This window comes from Megalopta genalis, chromosome 7, assembly GCF_051020955.1.
Source record: "Megalopta genalis isolate 19385.01 chromosome 7, iyMegGena1_principal, whole genome shotgun sequence".
Taxonomy (NCBI): Eukaryota; Metazoa; Arthropoda; class Insecta; order Hymenoptera; family Halictidae; genus Megalopta; species Megalopta genalis.
The window spans coordinates 12,427,718-12,449,100 of NC_135019.1; the positions used below are offsets into that span (position 1 = coordinate 12,427,718).

The 21,383-nt window shown below is 41.7% G+C and overlaps 1 protein-coding gene across 1 annotated transcript in view; it reads left to right on the forward strand.

Moving 5' to 3' along the window:
* Positions 1-15,671: 15,671 nt before the first annotated feature.
* The window catches only part of LOC117221702 (uncharacterized), a 163,903-nt gene continuing 158,191 nt past the window's right edge, over positions 15,672-21,383 (forward strand). Inside the window, exon 1 of the mRNA XM_033472870.2 lies at positions 15,672-16,170. Within this exon, the coding sequence (XP_033328761.1) occupies positions 16,136-16,170 (35 nt within the window). The 5' untranslated portion in view covers positions 15,672-16,135. The remainder of the gene's footprint in view (positions 16,171-21,383) is intronic.

Genomic DNA, 21,383 nt, shown 5'->3' on the forward strand with positions numbered 1-21,383 from the left:
CTATCACCCTCTCTCTCTCTATCGCGCTCTCTCTCTCGCTCTCTCTCTATCACCCTCTCTCTCTCTCGCTCTCTCTCTCTCGCTCTCTCTCTCTCTATCACCCTCTCTCTCTCTATCGCTCTCTCTCTCTCTATCGCTCTCTCTTTCTATCGCTCTGTCTCTATCGCTCTCTCTCTCTCTCTCGCTCTCTTTATCGCTCTCTCTCTCTCTCTCTCTCGCTCTTTCGTTTTCAATTCCGAGCTCCGGATCTTTTAGAAAGAATTTACTGCAGTTACGTCTGCAGACACGTCCCTAACGCTTCCACCATAATTTTTAATCGTCAAAATCCTTCAAGAATTATCAATAAGATTTATACGATAATTGAAAAATAAAATAAAGATTGAAATATTTAGGATCTTAGATTCTAAGACAGATAATAATAAATGCACTGCCAATACATGAAGATCGAACAAGAAAATTGATTCAATTTCAGTTATAAAACTTATTAATATCGATAGGATATCATGAGATAATAAACGTGCAAATACATAACTCGCATTAATTATTCAACCATAAAATATAAATGTTAATCATATTATTAATTGATATTATACGTTCTCGAGCGTGTTTAGAGACCAATTCCCCTGAGAAGCCCGATCATTGTCGGTGTCCCGGTCAATTTGTCATCCATTCGCCATCAAATCCACGAGGCCAATGGGAGCAGCGAATCAGCTTCATAAACGTTAGCGCGGATTAACCGAGGATCTCGAAGATACCGGCGGATGTTCGTCCCGTTCCAATCGGCCAGAAAGACGTTCCCGGCGAGGGCACACGACCGCGCGGATCCGGCGGCTGGAAAAAGAAAATTGACGTTTACGAGTAAGCGCGAAGTGAGATATTATCCTGTCTCGCGTGCGGCTCGCAAAGTTATTGCTTGTTGCGGGCGCTCGGGTCCGGATCGAACGGAAAAATCCGGCCGTAGCCGGCAAAAAGTCGGCGGGGATCGTCGCGTCGCCGCGCGGAATTACACGCGACGCGGGCCGATGCGTCGACACGAAGCCGCGACGCGGCGCGTTGTCCTCGGAAGGAGGTCGTCCCCGCGCCGCGTTTTTCCCCGTGGGAAGGTGCCATTGACAGCGATAATGCAACCCGGGAACAATCACGGCCCGCGTAATTGCGTTTCTGCAAATATGCAATTCCTTTTTCGGTCGAACGCGTGTCCCATCGCGTGCGCGTAATCGAGCTCGCGAGCCGCGCCGCGGCGTTGATCAAAGTTGGGAACGCTCGTCCCCGGCATCGCCACTTTGTTTCGCGTTTCTTTCTCCCTTCTTTTTGTCGCCTGGGTAGAAACGATTTTCCTAATCAGGATCGCAACCCGGTTCCTCCGCGATTAACCGGTTAGCTGAGTTTGACGATTATACTCGTCACGGAGAAGTGTCACGGCGAGTATATTCGTCGTGCGTGAAAAGTAGTGACCATTGGCTATTTAAATTGTAATTTTAACACGTTGGCTGCCGCGCGAATTTTACGTGACTTGCCCAAGACGCCAACATGAATTTTTCACTATGCGATGCATATTATGTTGAAATATTATTTACAGCAGATAAGTTTAGTTGTATAAACTTGTTTTATGCATTTTTCGTGGCGCATTGTAATAAATTACAATTATTATAATATTATATTATTTAAAAATTTATGCGTATCGATATTTACCCTAATTATGTATTTTAACTATTCGTCGCGTCGCCGGTCACCGGTGGCCCCCACGGCAGCCAACGTGTTAATAAAAGCAGAAACATATTCTCAAATTTCAAGACGTTTAGAATATTTCCAGGCGAATCCTGCACGAAGGTGTTTACATTGTTAGAAAAATAAGATTAGAAAAGAATCACGATATTGATGTTCGACGTGTGCAAAGTGCTAATATATATCGTTCCTTGCTTCCCTGCTTGCTTTTCTTTAACTTAAAAATATTAATAATAAAATTGTTAATTTTATAAAATAAAACCGTGTTTCTGATCCAATATTTTAACAGCGACACTTGCTCTGTGTTCGACGAGTATACTCGTCTTTGATTGATTCTCGTGACACATGTAGGTGCGCGCTCTTAAAAGGAGGCGTCACAGCTACAGTAATGTCTCCCTAACTGACGCTCAGATTGTGCAGAAAGATGGACAATTTGGGAACAGGAGATACGATTATTCGATTCCTACGATCCATTTTTACAGTTACGAATTGTCAAAAGCTATAAAAACGAGCCGCAAGGCTCGAATAATCGTATCTCCTCTTCCCAAATTCTCCATTTTTGTACACAATCTGAGCGTAAGCATAGAGTAAGCAATCCGAGCGTTGGCATAACCCATTTTCTTTTAAATGTACACACACAGCTACAATTCCTAGGATCAAAATATTCTCACTGTAGCACTTTATAAATATAATTATTATATTAACTCTTTACATTATAATTTTTATTTCAAACGATAAATTTTTAAATTTAAAATTACTAAAAAATAATAATCATCAAGAATTGCACTGTATAGATTAAGTCGCCTTGCGGCTCATTCCTATAGCTGTTGACAATCGGTAACTATAAAAACGAGGTGCAAGGCTCGAATAATCGTATCTTCTCTTCACAAATTCTCTATTTTTGTAGCGCAAGCATAGAATAAGCAATCCGAGCGTGGGCATAACCCATTTTCTTTTAAATGTACACACACAGCTACAATTCCTAGGATCAAAATATTCTCACTGTAGCACTTTATAAATATAATTATTATATTAACTCTTTACATTATAATCTTTATTTCAAACGATAAATTTTTAAATTTAAAATTACTAAAAAATAATAATAATCATCAAGAATTGCACTGTATAGATTAAGCCGCCTTGCGGCTCATTCCTATAGTTGTTGACAATCGGTAACTATAAAAACGAGGTGCAAGGCTCGAATAATCGTATCTTCTCTTCACAAATTCTCTATTTTTGTAGCGCAAGCATAGAATAAGCAATCCGAGCGTGGGCATAACCCATTTTCTTTTAAATGTACACACACAGCTACAATTCCTAGGATCAAAATATTCTCACTGTAGCACTTTATAAATATAATTATTATATTAACTCTTTACATTATAATCTTTATTTCAAACGATAAATTTTTAAATTTGAAATTACTAAAAAATAATAATAATCATCCAGAATTGCACTGTATAGATTAAGCCGCCTTGCGGCTCATTCTTATAGTTGTTGACAATCGGTAACTATAAAAACGAGCCGCAAGGCTCGAATAATCGCATCTCCTGTTTCCAAATTGTCCTTTTCTCTGTGTACAATCTGAGCGTCAATTAGACAGACATTACTTAGATTTAGTAGCGTAGGGAAAGGAGCGGGGAGATTCGTCCGGGCGCTCGACTCTAATCGGATGTTAACGGTGGCATCGATGAAACGTGATTAATTACGAAGGCGCGGATCAATTTTTCGTATGCCGAGATACGCGCCGGATGAACGCCAATACGGTCTCTTTAATGCAATTACCACTTCCTGGCGAGAATACCTACAACCACCGGCTTACAAATCCCGCTTTATCCAATGCCCGACAAGGTAGAACATTCAAGTATAATCGATCGCCGCGCCGACTCAATCCGCTCAATGCTGTGTACGAGGAACGCGGACGCCGGTGGTCGGCGATGATCGAGGATTCCGCAGACGGAACGCGAACTTCGTCCGAAAGATTCGACGACTGATAAAATTCGCGGCGCTGTTCAACGTCGATTCGATCCTTTGTAACGATCGTTTTAAGGCGCTCGCTTTCGAACGGTGCTAACCGATTGATCGTTCGCGAGCGCGCGAGCGTAATCGATGAACCAGTTTAATGCTGTACGAGGAACATGCTGTTAATTCGTCGATGCCGTAAGAATCATAGTGGAAACAACGCAAATTTCATCTTCAGGGTTCGGTTCACGCCTGATAAAATCCTCGAATCCGTTGATCATCCGTTAAATCTCTCGCTGGCTCGGGAAGGTGCTCGGACGTCGATGTAACCGATTAATCGTTCCAGTACCATAAAGTAATAATCGATCCATTCGATGCTGCGCGAGAAGCGTGCCGTTGATTCGTTAACACCTCGACTGCCAAGCCTGTTTTGATGAAATCTGTTCTAGACACGCCGGCATTTCGTTGTTTTAAATAAATCGATGTTTTAGCAAGTAATAATAGATAAATAGATCTATTTTTCTTTGGCCAGTAACGAATAGATTGCGGGTGTTCATGCAAAATTTGTATGTTGAAATATGCGGAAAAGTATGCAAAATTAATGCGGAATATGTTCAGGAACTGGAAATATGTATGTATGCAGAAAATATGAAAACTGTATGCAAATTGTTTCTTAGCTGCATAATTTACTACGCAAATTAAGGTGTTACAAAGGTTGATAGTATTTCTAATCTAGGACTTCTTTTTAAAATGTACAGTAAATTCTTTCCAATTGTTCTTCAGCGTGTAAGCAAAAATGGAGAATTTTTATAGTTGTTGACAATAATCGTCAGTTGATAATCGTACTTCCTCTTCCCAAATTGTCCATTTTTGTTCCCAAGCTAAGGGTTAATTCGGCAAAATTCACTGTATTTACATTTCTCTTTTACATTTTCTCCACAAGTCGTCTGTCTCTTAATATTTTTATTAACGATCTTTTAACCCTTTGGAGTCTATCGGGACATACGTGTCCCACCTATGTATAATAATGTCTCTCCAATTGACGCACAGGTTGTCCACGAAAATGGACAATTTGGAAAGAGGAGATACGATTGTTCGAGCCTTGCGGTTCGTTTTTATAGTTACGAATGATCAATAACTATAAAAACAAGCTGCAAGGCTATATATCTCCTCTTCCCAAATTGTCTAATTTTTGTGGACAATCTTAGCATCGGTTAGGGAGACATTACTGTATTTCGTACGCTTATTGGGAGAAATGAATTCCGTTTCTCTACAATAAACGAATATTTTCAGTCTTAGAATGCATACCACGCGCATATTTGTTTACATGTAACCAATGGGACGCATATGTCTGAACTCTTAGCGTCTAAAAGGCATAACCTACACTAATAATATCAACATTTCTTTGTTATTAGCATCTACATGTACGTAAAACTTGACTTCAGATATAACGCAAATTAACGAGAAATAAATCAGACTCTAAAGGGTTAACAATGGGCACCTAGCACGGGGTAAATCGTGGTCGTCGGTGGACGCGTTAATGCCTGTGGATCCCGTAAAAAGCAGCCGAAAGATCGGCTGGCCGATAGAATCCTCTAATTTCTCGGCGGGCAATTAGATGTTTCGCGACGATCGTGCAGATGGTTTGGAGTTAATGGGATTTGTACCCGGAAGAAGACGCAGAATCGCTCCGCGAAAGGCTCGGAAGCCGAAGCGAGGTCTGCGCGCGGCGTAGAGCGGCGTGTTAAACAGCAGCGTCGGCCCGTGCACCGTCCCTTTTACGCGTCGACGGCCCCGAAAGTTCGCACACCACGGAACAATGGTCCCCCGGGCAGGAGTCGGAGCTCGGTAACTGTTGCATTATGCGCGCACCGCGAAGATGCACCGTCAACGGGGCTATCGTGGGTTCCGATCGGCCTCTTCGCTGGATGTTAGAGGCCACGCTCGCCGAGCTGTCGGCTCCCGTCCCGTTTGGGGGCTCAATGGACGTTGATAATAACGGAGACGAGAACGGCCGACTAACAACTCGAGCAACGGGCCCGTTCGTGACGGCAAATTGCGAATCGTCTCGTGGGCGTACGCACTAACGGAAAAAAGGAACAGCGCGGGGACGGAGCGAGAGAGCGAGCGAGAGAGAGAGGGAGAGAGAGCCAGAGAGCGTGAGAGGGAGAGAGAGAGAGAGTGAGAGAGCGCGAGAGAGCGAGAGAGAGCGAGAGAGAGAGGGCGAGAGCGCGAGAGAGAGAGCGAGAGAGAGCGAGAGAGTGAGGGCGAGAGCGCGAGAGAGAGAGAGAGCGAGAGAGAGCGAGAGAGAGCTAGAGAGAGAGCGATTGAGAGCGAGAGAGAGAGGGCGAGAGCGCGAGAGAGAGAGGGCGAGAGCGCGAGAGCGCGAGAGAGAGAGCGAGAGAGAGGGCGAGAGAGAGATAGAGCGAGAGAGAGCGAGAGAGAGCGAGAGAGAGAGCGAGAGAGCGAGAGAGAGCGAGAGAGAGGGCGAGAGCGCGAGAGAGAGAGCGAGAGAGATCGAGAGAGTGAGGGCGAGAGCGCGAGAGAGAGAGAGCGAGAGAGAGCGAGAGAGAGCGAGAGAGAGCTAGAGAGAGAGCGATTGAGAGCGAGAGAGAGAGGGCGAGAGCGCGAGAGAGAGAGGACGAGAGCGCGAGAGCGCGAGAGAGAGAGCGAGAGAGAGGGCGAGAGAGAGATAGAGCGAGAGAGAGCGAGAGAGAGAGCGAGAGAGCGAGAAAGCTGTCCGATAGACGGAGCGAGAAGCAAACGACAGAGCTGGAAGAGGACAGAGAAAGTGACGTAAACAGTGACGAAGGGTGGTACGAAGGGCAAAGAGACAGAGAAGACACGAATTTCGGCCGCGACAGCGCCGTCACAGAACAAAATAGGAAATCATTGTACAATTTTCACGACAATTGCTATACTAGTGCTTTTGGGATCGCAGAATACGAATCTAAAGTCGCATTAACGTTTAACTTAACCGTTTATTAATGACAAATATTTTCATTAATAGAACAATGAAGTTTCGAATTTTGTATTAATATTATTATATATTATTACACAATATAACAAAGTTAACTAACAAATAATTCCATAACAAATTGAAACGATAATATTCACAGCTTATTTGTTCAAGCCACAACAATGCAGAAGTATCATCATTTAATGTAAGGGATATCTAAGACGCATTAAATAATGTTACGCAATTCACGCAGAACAATATTTGTTACTTCGAGAAGTCCCATTCTCTTGTATTTCGCCCGCGGATCGGGCGTTTTTGCACACAGCGCGTCGTTGCGGAGAAATGACTGTGGCGCAAGACCTGTCCCAGTCGTACTTGCCGCGCTTCCTTTTCTTGCGATCTAGAATCTTGAAAATCACTGCAGTGTTTAGCGGAGTATTCTTCTATTCATAGATGCCGATGCCCGGAAAAATTAAACCGCTATATTATGCGACAGCGTTCTCTAACCTCAATAGTTGCAGACGTTGTGGCATCGAGAGGCTTTTTTGCTTGCGGGTAGCGGAGAAGTTGTTCCGCGAAAGATTCTCCTCTTGGTTCATGACTGCACCTAACTTCGTGCTGTTTTAGGAATATTTATTTCTTTTTTCAACCGCGTCATTCAATTTTCTGTTGCAACTTAAACCAAGTCACGAACTTAATCGTTTCCTTTTGCAAACGATAAATAATCTTAATCATCCGCTGTCACGCTGCGTCAAAATGGCATACATTTCTCTTTTCGAAACGGTGAATTAACAACTTACCCCTCAAGCCCCCTTTATTGTGGTAGATTTAATGTTGTATAAACAAAAAGGCTTCGCTAATTTTCGAATTGTGAACTTATGCTAACGAAACGCTAAATATTCATTATATGTATATACATTGTATTATATTTATATAATATGGAGTTTTTATACATATATATATACATACAGGGTGTCCCAAAAATGTGTCGCAATCCGGAAATGGCGGGTTCCTCGGATCATTTGAAGCAGCTTCTTCCTTTACAAAAATGTTCTCCGAGGCACCGTTAACGAGTTATTAACGAAAAACAGTGACCAATAAGAATCGAGTACGGCTGACGCGAGGCGGCCCAGTCAACCAGCGCACGAAGCCCAGTTCCGCTCATTGGCTCGGCCGCCTCGCGCCAGCTGAGCTGGGCTTCGACCGCCTCGACCGCTGGCGCCGTTGGCTCGGCCGCCTCGCGCCAGCTGATCTCACCTCTCATTGGTCACTGTTTTTCGTTAATAACTCGTTAACGGTGCCTTGGAGAACATTTTTGTAAAGGAAAAAGTTGTTTAAAATGATCTGAGGAACCCGCCACTTTCGGATTGCGAGACATTTTTGGGACACCCTGTATACGTCGTTGAAGTACGCATTTACGTCGATCTGGCTTCAAGGGTTAATTCAATATACAGAAATGTCTCCCTATCTGACGCTTAGATTGTGCACAAAAATGGACAATTTGGGAAGAGGAGATACGATTATTCGAGCCTTACGACAATTCGTAACTATGAAAACGAATCGTAATAATCGAATAATCGCATCTCTCCACTTCCCAAATTGTCCATTTTTGTGGACAATCTGTGAGCGTCAATTGGAGAAACATTACTACACTTGAAAATGGGATATCGAGTTCCAATAATGGAAACCCCGTTCTAGAATATTCAAATCATATTCTAAAATTTTTTGATCCCAATGGTATCGCTATTTTTAGAATGACAGCTGTTTGAATATCGTTTAACGTATCTGCATCATATAGAAAGTATGACAGCGGAGGATTAATGAAACTAAGATCGCGAAAGACTTTTAAAGTGATTCCTTTCTATTTCCATAAATGCGTCCCGAATAATTTTAACAGCGAGGAAGAAACAATAGTCGATATCTGATCGATCGCCTCGAAGGCAGACAGGGAACAGACTGCGGCGAAGAAGGCTGGATAAACTTCCGATCCGAGACAACGTCTTGATAATCCGCGGGAAGCTCGTGTAGCCGGTTCCGTTCGGCTCGTTTGACCCTTGCCCGTGAAATCATCCGTACTGTAATAATTTATTGCTACCAGCCCGTGTTTCTGGCTGGTAGGCGGCTTCGTTCTCTCAATCTAGATCGGTCGGCGGAGGAAGCGGCGTTCCTCGAGTCAGTCCTGGGAATCGAACCCGGAACCCCAGGCCGATTCTTTTTCCGTGGTGCCTTCTGCCCGTGGCATCCACCGTCGGCCGCGAAACTGCCTCGTGAGTTATCCCATCGTCGATTTTGTCCATTCCGCTGGATGCGTTTTCCGTTACCCATTCGGAGTCTTGTTTGCCCGGCGCCTGTTCCTTTCGCACAGCATCTCCCGCTTCCGGATCAAATTTTTCTCCGCGATAGATCCTGTATCTCGCGTCCTAACAAGGTCCTAAACGCTTTCCTCGTTTGGAATATCTTTCGTCAGCGGAGCTTCAGCCACATTCCACTCCGATGTCGCCGATACGGCGACGCTAAATTATTATCTTTCAAGATATCGTGAAAAATACGTAAATAAAAACACGATATTTTTATCTATTAGTTTCGATAAAAATAAAAAGCAGCATAGCGATTTTTATGATGTATTAAAATTGGGATTTTTCTGTACAAAGTTAATCGCTATGCTGCTTTTTATTTCAACTTAACTTTGTACAGAAAAATCACAATTTTGGCAAAATTTGCTCCGTATTGCAAATCGTCCGAGTGTTAAGCGTAAAACATGTCTCGAAAGCACTGCGGTGTTGGCTATACCAGCCATAATAATATTAGCCGATTCACCGGAAGAATAGAAGCCAATGATAACGATTTAATAAAAAATAGATCACTTCAGGAGGGAATGAGTAATAATATTAACCAGGCTAAAATGAATAAACTTATAATAATCATAATAATAATAATAATATTAATAATAATACTAGCGCGAGCAGTTATAACGATGTAGATTTCATTAGCAAAGGAAAAGCAAAGTACTGCAGACGCCGACAAAGATTTCTGATTTAAACGTAGCCGAGTCAATTCAGTTTTAGAGGTTTCCTCTGAGAAGTAGCTAATAATAACTAGCCATAATAATATTAGTCGATTCACCAGAAGAATAGAAGCCAATGATAACTAAGGTTCTGGCGTAAAAATCGCCGGCGATTTAATAAAAAATAGATCACTTCAGGAGGAAATGAGTAATAATATTAACCAGGCTAAAATGAATAAACTTATAATAATCATAATAATAATAATAATATTAATAATAATAACAACGCGAGCAGTTATAACGATGTAGATTTCATTAGCAAAGGAAAAAAAAAAGTACTGCAGACGCCGACAAAGATTTCTGATTTAAACGTAGCCGAGTCAATTCAGTTTTAGAGGTTTCCTCTGAGAATATGCTTGACAGCCCATCTATTAATTCGACCCATCGACCAGCTATTTGGTTCTTACCCATTTCAAATGGACAAAAATCGCATATCCTTCCAGCACAGCACAGATGAACGACGAGGTAATGCGACTTTATTATTCGGTATGCCTCTGCACCGGCTTCGCGAAGCAGCCCGGCGCGAGGAAGTTTCCTCATCATAGAGTCGTCGACAATTTTGTCAATTTCCGTGGGTACGCGGACCGTTACGCGAAAGCAGTCTCTTCGCGGAAACGTTCGCCGCAACGGTAGTTCATCCATTTTCCGAACGCTCTTCCTAATAAAACGACCGCGATGCTCGGCGCTCGCTTCTAGCAGGACCGTTCGCTCGCCTTGATCATTTTCCCGTAATGCTTGCCGCTTCGTTAACGCCTTAATTCATTTTCCAGCGGGGATCGTGCTACGCTGCGAACAGTTTCAGCTGTTCCAAAAAGTTCTCATCATCGCTGGAGCTATAACCGCAGCATCGTAGATCATGCTTTCGTCAATGCCAGGCTTGCGAAACACGTCGAAATGATGGGTTTCCACAAATTTTCGATTTAAGATTATTCCGATCGTAAGGATGCATTTGCGAGTTATTTGTTCGACAGATTTGTTAATTGGGACGAATGTTTCAATAAAACTCGCTTGAAATCCGAATAAATATGTTACTGAAGATATTACTGTGAATAAATATATTATTGAATATATTATTGTAAATAAATATATTACTGAAGATATTATTGTAAATAAATATATTACTGAAGATATTACTGTGAATAAATATATTACTGAAGATATTACTGTGAATAAATATATTACTGAATATATTACCGAATATATTGTTGTGAATAAATATATTACTGAATATATTACTGTAAATAAATATATTACTAAATATATTACTGAAGATATTACTATAAATAAATATATTACTGTAAATAAATATATTACTAAATATATTACTGAAGATATTACTGTAAATAAATATATTACTAAATATATTACTGAAAATATTACTATAAATAAATATATTACTGAATATATTATTGTAAATAAATATATTACTGAAGATATTACCGTAAATAAATATATTACTGAATATATTATTGTGAATAAATATATTACTGAATTTATTATTGTAAATATATATATTACTAAATATATTACTGATGATATTACTGTAAGTAAATATATTACTGAATATATTATTGTAAATATATATATTACTAAATATATTACTGATGATATTACTGTAAGTAAATATATTACTGAATATATTACAGTAAATAAATATATTACTGTGATCTTTACGAAATAATAAAGAACAATTATAGACCTCCGTGAACTCAGTGTTAATTCTGTAGCTCTTTCATGTTCTGTTGTTCCGTCTAAAAGTCCGTGAGAACCGCGGATTGATAAAACCGTGAAGTGTTTTCTCTCAAAAACTCTCAAAGAATGAAAAGGCAGGCGTTTTTCATTCTTTTTCTATCTGTTTTTCTAATGGCTGATTGATCGATTGATTTTCTATTGATTCTATTGTTTTTCTATTCATTGTTTTCAGCCGGCTTAATTCGACGGAACGACGGCTACCTTGCCAAGAAGTAGATCGCGATTTATAGTCGAGCGCTCGCCGCGTCAATAAGCCGGTTGATTTTACGGAGGAGTCGTAATTTTTCCGGCGATGGATCGCGAGCCATAGCTAACCGAGGCAATTAGCGGCCGCGCGGCATGAGAAATCGACGCGAAAAATTCGGATTTCTTGCGGCCGCATCGCCGCGGCGCTCGTCGAAGCTGCCTATCACAGGAATTCTTTCCAGCGTGCCGACACTTCGACGATTTCCCTGCAGAGGATGCGCCCGGTGCCGTTAGGCGAGCGCGAAACGGAATCTTCGCGGAAACGCTCCTCGAAGCGACAGTAGTTCCTGCTGGAACAATGGCCCTTTTTATTGCTCCTGGAAACGGGCTGCTCGTGAGCGGTTCGCTCGGATACGTGGCTGCTCGAATTTCGAGCGGCGTTGCTTTTCTACGAGTTCGAAGCTGGTTTCGTTTTGTATTCCACGCGAATACGCGAATTTACGGTGCTTCCGACGCTAACGTGTCGCCGTTTTCCGTAATTCTCGTTGGAAATCTTTTTCACGGATTTGTAATTCATTCGCTCGATAGGTTTCCGCAAGTATTTTTATATTTTTCGGTATTATTGGGTTGTTGCAAAATTGATATCGATATTTTTGTTAGCTGCAAGTCCATTTGGAATTTTATATAATAACATATATAATATTATATTTTATATAATTAATATGATTTTTATAATATAATTTTATATAATTTATATAATTGTATTTGGAATTCCAATAAAATATACGCTTTCGTGTACAAACAGGCATCTGAGGAATTTTTCAGAAATTTTTGGAGGTTGTTTGATTTTCGAAAATTTGACATATTTAAGATTTTATAAATAGCTATCGTAGCTATCATTAATTAATAATAGCTATTAATTAATAATATAGCTATCATTAAAATAGCTATCATTTTTCTATCGGATTGGTACCATTTATCCTGTAATCGAAGAAATGAAACATTTTTAAATACTTTATTTATACGGTTAATAATAAATAGCAAGATAAAACATTTAAAAATGTTTCATTTCTTCGATTACAGGATAAATGGCACCAATCCGTTAGAAAAATGATAGCTATTTATGAATTCTTCTCAAATATGTCAAATTTTCGAAAATGAAGATTTATACGGTTAATAATTATCAAGACAGTTAAAAATTAATTACCGAAAGCCACTCTAGTGGCGCATCGTTCCTAAGAGGTTAATTATCTTATCGTACTCAAAGTAATGCTACAGTGTTCTTAAATTCTTTAAATATTTTCGCTGTTTTGTCCTCGATCCAATTATTGTTGTCACAAATGCATAAAATTCGACTTATTACTAATAAGTCACGCGAGTGCTACGAAACGTAAAACTATAACCTCTCAACCCTTTCGAAAGAACTGAACTACGGTCTTTTTTATAAGCGCAATGTTCACAGAATGTTTTACGGACGGAGCACGGATTAATATCATCGGTTAAAGAAATGCTCAGAATTGAATCGAAAGAACGATAATGCGAATATAAACGTTTCACGTGTAATTCGGGATTAATTTTACAGGTTTCGCGCGTCCTTGCGCTCGATTGCGCAAAGTAGTCCGGGCTCGAGAAGCATAAAGCCCGTGCCACGGGCCACGCCACCGATCCCCGGTGATAAATGAAGTAACAAGGACTAAAGAGAGGCGCACGGCGGCGGCATTCACCGTGACCGAAAGAAGTAAGTTACTGTTATGCAATAAAGAAGTTATTGTGGCTACCATTGATTCTCGCAGCCGCGCGACGCGTCACAGATTATAACAATACCTGTCACCGAGGCTCGTTTCTCCGCGCGATCCGATTTATTCCTCCTCCGAGGTGTTGCCTTCCACGATCCCCGTCTGGTTCGCATAACACACGGCGCATCGCTGCTAGATTTATCGGGTGACTGCCCATGCACGAAGACTCTACCTCGATGGCTATCGTCACATATTACCCAAGTGCAACATATTCTTTCGATTCGAAGAGGATACCTGAGATTTTTGTATCTGCTGTTTCAGTTCCTAGGATGATCCAGGCGCGTGTAAATTCTTGGATCGCTCGAGTTTTAACCTTTAACCAGTTGGCTGTGGCGCCTCCGTTTTGGAACGCGTACCTATATGTGTCGCGAGAGCTAAGCGATGACGAGTATACTCGTCGAACACAGAGTAAGCGTCGCTGTTAAAATATTGGATCAAAAAGACGGTTTCATTTGATAAAATTAACAATTTTATTATTAATATTTACTTGTTCACTTGACGTTAACATATACTACATACATAATAAACGAAAAACGCGGGGAACATCAAATACTTATGAAAGTTAAAGAAAAGCAAGCAAGGAAGCAAGGAACGATATATATTAGCACTTTGCACACGTCGAACATCAATATCGTGATTCTTTCCTAATCTTATTTTCATAACAATGTAAACACCTTCGTGCAGGATTCGCCTGAAAATATTCTAAACGTCTTGAAATTTGAGAACACATGTTTCTGCTTTTATTAAAATTACAATTTAAATGGCCAATGGTCACTACTTTTTACGCATGACGAGTATACTGTCACTTCTCCATGACGAGTATACTCGTCAAACACAGCTAACTGGTTAATTAGTGGCGCGCGTCATTTCGACGTCTGCTCGGTATGCAAAACAAGCTGTAAAAAGATTTAGTCACCGCTAGAAGGTTAACTCTTTGGGGTCAAACTGATACTCTCCTTTCGTTCAGCTTTTCATGCCTTTTATGGGATATATTTTAACTCATCCGGAAAAGTTGAAGTTACTCATTGTTGTACAGTTTCACCGTTTGAGTCCCAGGGGTTATTCGGAAAACACGGTCGAAAAGTGGCGAACAGCGTAATAGCGCTTGTCTTAATTGATTGCGAAGAGAACCAAGCGGTGCGACAGCGCTCGTCAAGATTGACAAGTAAAGCAAAAAGAAAAACAAATGAAAAAAAGCAGCTACGCGATGTACGTGCGTCACTAAAGTTTGATCGCGACAGATCTGAACAGCGCGATCGCGTTGCTTGGGACTCGAACGGTTAATATTTTAATTAGTTGGCAATGATGCGAAGCGAAGGCAAATACGTAAAGAAGCCAAACAATCATTATTGTCATTAAGCTTGTCGAATTGTGTGGTACAGCGAATTCTTGTCTTTTACAGCGGCATGTTCTGCGCGACTCGAGCTTTCATTTTCTTTAAAATCATACGACTCAAAGAGTTAAGTCACTCGGAATCGAAAGTTCACTTTGACCCGAATCATCGGATTTTCGGAAACACGCTTCCAGCCACCTAGAGAGGAACAGACCGATTCAGGCGATCCACGGATGTTTCCGAATTGTCGCTGTCCAAGCTTCGGAATCCCGTCGATCCTTAAAAATCCGAAAGAACGGTCCGCCGTGGCCGGTGGAAAAAAAATGCCGAAGAATCCTCGAGCTCCGGAATGTCGCGCTCCGATTGGCCGCGTTGTCGAACCCGAGGGCTCTCGGATTGGCCCTAGGCGTGTTTCCCCACCTCGACTGGAAATTCACTTTTTACGGGCGTTATTACAAAACTGACTGGCATCTCCTAGACCATGTCATTACGGCTTAGTACTCCACACGGCGAGGATCCTCTCACGAGTACCCACCACCACCACCACCACCACCTCCACCACCATCACCACCACCACCACCACCACCATCACCACCACTACCACCACTATCACCACCACCTCCACCTCCACCTCCAGCATCACCACCGTCGTCACCACTTCCACCAGGCACTACCTTCACCACCACCACCGCCTCCACCACGGAGTAACCTCTTCTATTTCTACTACTTCGTCCTCCTCCTCCTCATCTTCCCACCTTTCGCGGCCGTGGAAGACGAGCAGCCACGCGCGGATATCCTGGCAGAGTGTTACGGAGAACGGAGAACAGTGGCACAGAACGCACGTTGCTCCATTTTCGTGCATCACGCACAGGAAGCCCGTTCTCGGACGCCTAGCCTTCGCAGAGCAGACAGGTCGGCGGCTGTCATCATCCTCGGCCGAGCCGATCGCGAAGGCGACCGCGCGAGTTCTCCGTGATCGAGGATCGTGGATCGAGGATCAGCTCGATTCCAAAGGCGGGAAAGCTCTTCGAACCGCTCCCGGCCACACGGACCGAGACCGCTCTGCGATCTGCGCCCGCTTCCGAGCTGGGAAGTGCTCTCGATATCGACCGGTGCCGATCGTCCAGTGGACCGGACCCCCATCGATCGGTGGTGAACGGGATAACCGCGTTGTTCTACCTTCTTAGTCACCGATCACGTAACCCCGTAACCCCGCCGCTTTCGTTTTCGACGGTGGACAAACAGTGTGCACTGTGATTCGTGAGAGACCCCGCTCCAGTGAGTTTCCAGGGACTGGTTCTCTCTTCTTTATCCTCGAGGGCGAGACGAAGGTCGCGCGGACACCGCCGGGACCAGCCATGGCCGCCACCAGGACCGACTGGAACATTAGATTGTAAGTGATTACTTTTTATTACGACGCTCTAGTTGCTTTAGGGGACGCGAGCGCGATCAACGGTGCACAAGCGGGGCTCCCGTCCGCACCGGGAGTTTTCGTCGTTCGAAGCCAACGGTACATACTTTTTGTCGTCCTTGCCGGAACGAGCCGCTGTTTTTCTGAAAATCTTACTCCTGCCTCGCTGTCACGATTTTTGTTTTTCTTTCTTCCTTCGGACCGATTTCGAGCGCGTAATTTCAATCTTTCAGCGGCCTCTCTTCGTTTTAGCTTCTCCGTTATCGGTTTATTTACCTTTTTCTTCCGCCGAGTTCGCGCAACTCTTCGGCTTCCGATGAGTCATTTTTATCGAGCTCGGCAGCCAGATCGAATCCTCGCTGATCGTCGAGCGGGAAATACGATTCGTGGACTGTGTATCGCATTGTGCGACATTTTTCTAAATGTGATTTAGCCTTCGTAGGGTGATAGAATTTTTCGTAGCTTGTTGCGCGGATCTATTAGACGTCAAAGTCGCGTACGCCATCGGTTGGAGGTTAATTGGACAAAGCAGTAGAGTGATGTCTCTCTAATTGACGCTCAGATTGTCCACAAAACTGGACCATTTGGGAAGAGGAGATACGATTATTCGAGTCTTGCTGCTCGTCTTTATAGTTACCGATTGTCAACAACTATAAGAATGAGTCGCAAGGCGACTTAATCTATACAGTGCAATTCTTGATGATTATTATTATTTTTTAGTAATTTTAAATTAAAAAATTTATCATTTAAAATAAAAATTATAATGTAAAGAGTTAATATAATAATTATATTTATAAAGTGCTACAGTGAGAATATTTTGTTCCTAGGAATTGTAGCTGTGTGTGTACATTTAAAAGAAAATGGGTTATGCCAACGCTCGGGTTGCTTACTCTATGCTAACGCTCAGATTGTGTACAAAAATGGAGAATTTGGGAAGAGGAGAAACGATTATTCGAGCCTTGCGGTTCGTTTTTCTAGCTTTTGACAATTCGTAACTGTAAAAATGGACCGTAGGAGTCGAATAATCGTATCTCCTCTTTCTAAATTGTTCATTTTTGTGGACAATCTGAGCGTCAATTAGAGAGACATTACTGTATGTATTTTGCGTCGCGACGAGTATACTCGTCGCGCGTAAAAAGTAGCGACCACTGGCTATTTAAATTGTAATTTCAGTGAAAACAAGAGCATATTCTCAAATTTCAAGATGTTTAGAATATTTCGAGGCCAATCCTACGCGAAGCTGTTTATTTGCGGTTCGTTTTTATAGTTACGAATTGTCGACAATTATAAAAACGTGCAGCAAGGCTCGAATAATCGTATCTCCTCTTCCCTAATTATCCATTTTTGTGGACAATCTGAGCAATTAGAGAGACATCACTGTAGTTCGAATGAAAATGCATCTCTTCTATCGATACCATTGACAACCTCGAAATCTTACAAAATTATCTTCCTAAATTATTTTCTCATTTTCATCGATACCATAGGCTACTTGCGAATCTCTGCCTATTCGTGAACTGTTTCATTCGTGTATATACGTGTATTTATATCATTCAGAGAATTTTGTAGATATACCTCGCGGTGAAACAGGTTCCGTGAAAGTCTTGTCGATCGGATCGATGTAGGTCTCCTTCGGGTAAATTGATTCTGAGACAGTCAGCGCGCGTCTGGCTATGGATGGTTCAATCTACTTGGAGTTCGATACAGATTTAACACTTTCACTGTTGCCGATCATCGCGAGACGCGATTACGCCATTCCACGGCGTAATCCGAACCCTCGAATAGACCCCGAAACACGGGAGAACTAGGATGAGCGATTCTCTCGAAAGTCTCCAACGTCGCACACTGTGACTTTTCGAAATGAGAATACGGGGACTCTGGTGTGTAGCGTAGAACGTAAAATCACGACTGTCACGCGAATATTATACTGGTCTTGCACGAGAATTGGAACGTTGCGGGTACGTCGCATGCAGTAAACACTTTAACTTTCCAAATCATATCTCCACAGAGGAGCGTTTTATAATAAACTTCCTTCTTCCTTTTCCTGTAACCTGACTTCATTCCAACGAGTCCGACTTCATTCCGAGGAGCTTGACTTCGATTCTGTTTCAACGAATCGTCGTCACAATTTTCCCTATCGATTGAACGATTCTACAAAAGTGAAACCCTTCGGTTGAACTCGATTTTTTGGGGCACTCAAAGTGCAAAGAATACAAAGCACTAGATGAATTTAATAGTGACAATAATAACAATAATAATAATAATAATGATGATAATAATAATGATAATAATAATAGTAACAATCAAAATTTATAATCTATTGGAATACTGTTTTAAATTTAAATTCAGATATGCTTATAGAATATCTTGTTGGCATAGAATCGTTCTACCATGGCGATCGATCACGTAAAATATTGTATTCTTTCAGGTGGAAAGGGCTTCATTTTCTTTTTTATTTCGAGCAATTTAGATCTCCCTTGAGATTATTTCGCATTAAATCGTACGTACGAAATGTTGTCGGGAAGTTAGGTATTTTTACACTGTTTCGTATTGTATAGAGTGGACGACGACAAATTTATTCATTATTTGTCGAAGTTGAATCGTTATTTAAACGACTGAAAAATGACGAAGCTCGTGGTACAAATCACAGTAGAAAGAACAATATTGTTCTTGGAATTTGAAAATTGTTCTGTGACTTCAAGATTCGATTTGAAATTTCACGGGGTACTTCAAAAATTTAACGACGGACTTCGAAATTCGAGTTAAAAAATCAATCTCGAGTTTGAAGCGCGCAATTCGAATTCAGAATTCAATTCGAAACTTCAAATTCCAATAACCTTGAGAAATTCGGATTTCAAAGGTCCCGCGAATCGATTTAATTTAATTTATTTGTTCGATCTATTCATTTATTTGTATATACGGGTAAACGCTCACTCATATATTCCTTTTCCTGTAACCTGACTTTGTTCCAACGAGTCCGACTTCATTCCGAGGAGCTTGATTTCGATTCTGTTTCAACGAATCGTCGCCACAATTTTCCCTATCGATTGAACGATTCTACAAAAGTGAAACCTTTTGGTTGAACTCGATCTTTTGGGCCACTCAAAGTGACTCGACTTTCCTGAAATGTTGCAGATGTCAATTTGCTGCGATACAAAGCACTAGATGAATTTAATAGTGATAATAATAACAATAATGATGATAATAATAATGATAATAATAATGATAATAATAATAATAATAATAATAATAATAATAATAATAATAATAATAGTAACAATCAAAATGTAATCTATTGGAATACTGTTTTAAGTTACACATAATTCTATTTATACGATTATTACGAGCATATTGAGTCCGACGCGATTGCTCTATAAAGCAAACCCGCAATTTCAAAGGATTACAGATTTCATTACCATTCTCTACCCTGCAAACAACAAATCTTGCAATAACCGCCCGTATAATCGTTGTAAGTCCATCTCTGTATTTTTAAAAGAGTTACGCAGCGCAAGCACATCGTTATCATAGAATCTTCAGACCGATCAAGAGTTTATATCGCACGCGTCCAACATTAATGAATAAACTGGATTATGAATCGAGCAGCTTCTAAGTTCCAGTGACGATCATTAAAGTCTGGAAACGTTCCGAACTGGTGTTACCGGTGTGAAAGAGCATCGTAGCACGGAAAATAGAAGAAGTTCGCGGCTAATATGCTCGCATCAGCGATCGACAAAGGCGGAAAACACGGAACGATCTAACATCCAGATTATTCGACGGCGCAGCATTAAGAACTGATTGGCCGTTCATTTATGGGAAATCGAGAATATCGCGGGAATATCGTGGTCCCGCGGTTTCGCCGGCCGATCCGCCGGGTCGATACGAAAAGCTTCGATCACGGCGGGAACGGTCAAAAATACGTAATCGATTAGGAGCGGAATCATCGACCGTGAAACACCTCGTATCTCGTTAATCTGTTATCCGCGTCCCGGTCGGCCGCGGCGTGGCGCGGCGCGGCATGGCGTTCAATCTTCCGAGAAACAGCATAACAACGTCCGCGGCCCGACGAGTAAATAATAATTGCCGTTTTCTTTTGGATGGAACGCGGCCTGAGATACGATCTTCCCGTTACGGGGCTAAATCAGAGTTACTGTTTCCGCGGCTTTACGGCGCGCCACGACCGGGGAATCCTTGTCATCGCTGCTGAACGAGTCTCCTTCGAGCCGCGCTGTCGCAGCCCGGCGTTACTTTCTTCGAATCCGTCTCGTTCCAGGAACGAAGCCGACGATTCGTCGTCACCAAAAATTTACGGAACGTTCGCAGACCGTTGCGACTCTTGCGCGAAGAATTCAATGCATTGGACAGAGCGGATGTTTCCTAGACATTTTTTTAACCCCTTGTCGTATTTTGACGAGTCTGACTCGTGTCGATGATTTCTCGTAATAATCTGTTGGGTATGGACGTTATTTTATTTCTTTTTAAGTCGGAATACGATTATGTTCTCTCGACGTCAATGTTTAACTGTTCAAGTAAACGTAGGCACACGATAAATACACAGGGTGTGTCACAAATTAGTATCCGCGATCTTTCAGCCCCTCCCGATGGTCTGACAAAAAAATGTTTCGTATCAAAGTCAATTAGTATTTAACCGATAAGAAATTGCAATTGTTTAAACTTGAAGTCGCATTGATTTTCGATAGAAAAACAAGGTCGCTGTTATATCTTTAAACGAAACTAGGTAATTTTAACTTCATAGTATTGTAGGCAATGTCGAGACGAATTCAACGACCTGCTACACGATGACCTTCAGGTGACCTTGAAGGAAAAATTGCCATGAATCGATGCCATAATATTTGGTTTCATATAAATTTTTCTTTTGCTTTATGCGTTAAGGTCTGAAATGGAATAAATGGGCATTTGTAATGGTCATGTTCATTTGTTTATGTTCACATGCGAGTCCTTGGGGTATCGCCGAATTATTTCAAATATTATACCCTGTATATTTCTTTTTCTTCTTCGAAATGGTTACGATCGAACAGCATCTACTCGCTTTAATTATCAAGAAAATGGTGCCACAGAAGTTCAACAATTTTCTGCTCCCTTAGAAAATTATCACTAGATTGCCCTAAATTCGCAAAAGTTAAAAAAACGTGAGACTTTTCATTTGTTTCATCATTTTAGGCAATAGCAAAATTTAAAAA